Source organism: Sparus aurata, chromosome 5, assembly GCF_900880675.1.
Source record: "Sparus aurata chromosome 5, fSpaAur1.1, whole genome shotgun sequence".
Lineage (NCBI taxonomy): Eukaryota > Metazoa > Chordata > Actinopteri > Spariformes > Sparidae > Sparus > Sparus aurata.
This window is the reverse complement of record NC_044191.1, coordinates 37,246,639-37,249,800: the sequence shown is the minus strand read 5'-3', so window position 1 is coordinate 37,249,800 and position 3,162 is coordinate 37,246,639. Positions and strand designations below refer to the sequence as shown.

The 3,162-nt window shown below is 48.6% G+C and overlaps 1 protein-coding gene across 1 annotated transcript in view; it reads left to right on the top strand.

The window, feature by feature from the left end:
* Positions 1-1,449, top strand: part of dok2 (docking protein 2) — a 12,759-nt gene extending 11,310 nt beyond the window's left edge. The window contains exon 8 of the mRNA XM_030415691.1: positions 1-1,449. This exon is cut by the window's left edge and continues 170 nt beyond it. Coding sequence (XP_030271551.1) covers positions 1-688 — 688 coding nt within the window. The 3' untranslated portion in view covers positions 689-1,449.
* The last annotated feature ends 1,713 nt before the right edge of the window (positions 1,450-3,162 follow it).

Sequence of the window (3,162 nt, the reverse complement as noted above, 5' to 3'; positions counted from 1 at the left end):
CCCCATTCCCAACCATCGCCTCAGCCCCAAACTGAGCTCCAGTCCGAACCTGGACCAGACGTACTCTCAGATCACACTGCCGGCCGCCGCAGAGCGGGGCAGCCGGGAGAAGAGGGGTGGCGGTGGGGGCGGGGCTTCACCCTGCACCCCACCTGTCATCCCTCCAGAGCCGGAGTACTCGCTCCCCTTCGACACCATCGCCACTAACGTCATGGCCAACATCCTCAACGTCCACCAGGCCCTGGGTGACAAGTCTGCAATCGACCCACTCTACGACAGCATCGACGAGATGAAGATCAGAAACATCTTCCCGAGCAGCGGCGATGCTGTCGGCCCAACGTACGGGAAGGTAGACCACATCTACGACGAGCCAGAGGGCTGCGCCGCTGCTGCCGCCAACGCCCCCGCCACACAGATACCCACCTCTGTGTACGACGACCCAGAGGAGATGAGAGGAGACGCCTGGAGGATCATGGGTACAGCTGCTGACCCAAAAGGTCACCAGTACCCGTACAACCCCAGAGTGGACGACTACGCTGTGCCCAAACGAGCCCAGAGAGCACTTCCTGTTACACAAAGCACCGACAAAGAAGAAGACAGCGAGGAGGAGTCACAGGAGAAGGAGGAGGAGCAGAGGGAGGAGCAACAGGATTCACCATACAACAACGTGATGGTGAAGATGATGTAGACAGGAAATACTCTCTCTCTCACACACACACACACACACACACACACACACATACACACACAGTCGGCTGTGAGCATTAACTTGATTCAGATCAATGAGTCTGATCGATATGTAACCAATAATGACTGATCAATGAAACCATCTGACATCTTTTATACATCATCATGGCGGCGAACCTGTCACATCTCCGGAGGTCGATGATGTCACTCTTCTTCATTTGCTTTGGTCACCTGATGCTCTTGATCAATTATCTTCTTATCAATAATTGTCTATAGTATGTTAAAACACTTCATAGTTTTCAGATCTTACATGTCGACTCTGTGGTTTATATTCTGACAATAATTCTTTATGAGCACCTGATAAATGTTCTCAGACGTCTGAGTGTCTTTGAACGCACCATGATGGACGTCTGAGTGTCTCTGAACGCACCACGATGGACGTCTGAGTGTCTTTGAACGCACCGCGATGGACTGGTTCCATTCACACGACGATGAGATGCAGTAAAGTTTTCATCCAGCAGAGGACAGCAGAGCTCACAACATGCATGCATCAGCCAATCAGCAGGGGCCAAATAAATCATCTGAATATTGTTACCTGTGTGTCAGACACCTGACTGCAACCTGTCATCTTCATCTTCATCTTCACCTTCACCTTCATCAGCTTGTTCTGTTGTTTTGTGTGTTTGAGGATCAAACTTTAATGTTTGAGGTTAAATTAAATATTTTTTAAATCTATCAAATAAAAAACACGTTTGTTCAGTGTTTGTGTGCAGGTGTGTCCTACTGAACATACAGGTGTGTCCTACTGAACATACAGGTGTGTCCTGACTGAACATACAGGTGTGTCCTGACTGAACATACAGGTGTGTCCTACTGAACATACAGGTGTGTCCTGACTGAACATACAGGTGTGTCCTACAGGTGTGTCCTACTGAACATACAGGTGTGTCCTACTGAACATACAGGTGTGTCCTGACTGAACATACAGGTGTGTCCTGACTGAACATACAGGTGTGTCCGACTGAACATACAGGTGTGTCCTGACTGAACATACAGGTGTGTCCTACTGAACATACAGGTGTGTCCTACTGAACATACAGGTATGTCCTACTGAACATACAGGTGTGTCCTGACTGAACATACAGGTGTGTCCTACTGAACATACAGGTATGTCCTACTGAACATACAGGTGTGTCCTGACTGAACATACAGGTGTGTCCTGACTGAACATACAGGTGTGTCCTACTGAACATACAGGTGTGTCCTGACTGAACATACAGGTGTGTCCTGACTGAACATACAGGTGTGTCCTACAGGTGTGTCCTACTGAACATACAGGTGTGTCCTACTGAACATACAGGTGTGTCCTACAGGTGTGTCCTACTGAACATACAGGTGTGTCCTACAGGTGTGTCCTACTGAACATACAGGTGTGTCCTGACTGAACATACAGGTGTGTCCTGACTGAACATACAGGTGTGTCCTACTGAACATACAGGTGTGTCCTACAGGTGTGTCCTGACTGAACATACAGATGTGTCCTACTGAACATACAGGTGTGTCCTACTGAACATACAGGTGTGTCCTACAGGTGTGTCCTACTGAACATACAGGTGTGTCCTGACTGAACATACAGGTGTGTCCTACTGAACATACAGGTGTGTCCTACAGGTGTGTCCTGACTGAACATACAGGTGTGTCCTACAGGTGTGTCCTGACTGAACATACAGGTGTGTCCTGACTGAACATACAGGTGTGTCCTGACTGAACATACAGGTGTGTCCGACTGAACATACAGGTGTGTCCTGACTGAACATACAGGTGTGTCCTGACTGAACATACAGGTGTGTCCTGACTGAACATACAGGTGTGTCCTACTGAACATACAGGTGTGTCCTACAGGTGTGTCCTGACTGAACATACAGGTGTGTCCTACAGGTGTGTCCTGACTGAACATACAGGTGTGTCCTGACTGAACATACAGGTGTGTCCTGACTGAACATACAGGTGTGTCCGACTGAACATACAGGTGTGTCCTGACTGAACATACAGGTGTGTCCTGACTGAACATACAGGTGTGTCCTACTGAACATACAGGTGTGTCCTACAGGTGTGTCCTACTGAACATACAGGTGTGTCCGACTGAACATACAGGTGTGTCCTGACTGAACATACAGGTGTGTCCTACTGAACATACAGGTGTGTCCTACAGGTGTGTCCTACTGAACATACAGGTGTGTCCTACTGAACATACAGGTGTGTCCTACTGAACATACAGGTGTGTCCTACTGAACATACAGGTGTGTCCTACAGGTGTGTCCTGACTGAACATACAGGTGTGTCCTACAGGTGTGTCCTGACTGAACATACAGGTGTGTCCTGACTGAACATACAGGTGTGTCCGACTGAACATACAGGTGTGTCCTGACTGAACATACAGGTGTGTCCTGACTGAACATACAGGTGTGTCCTACT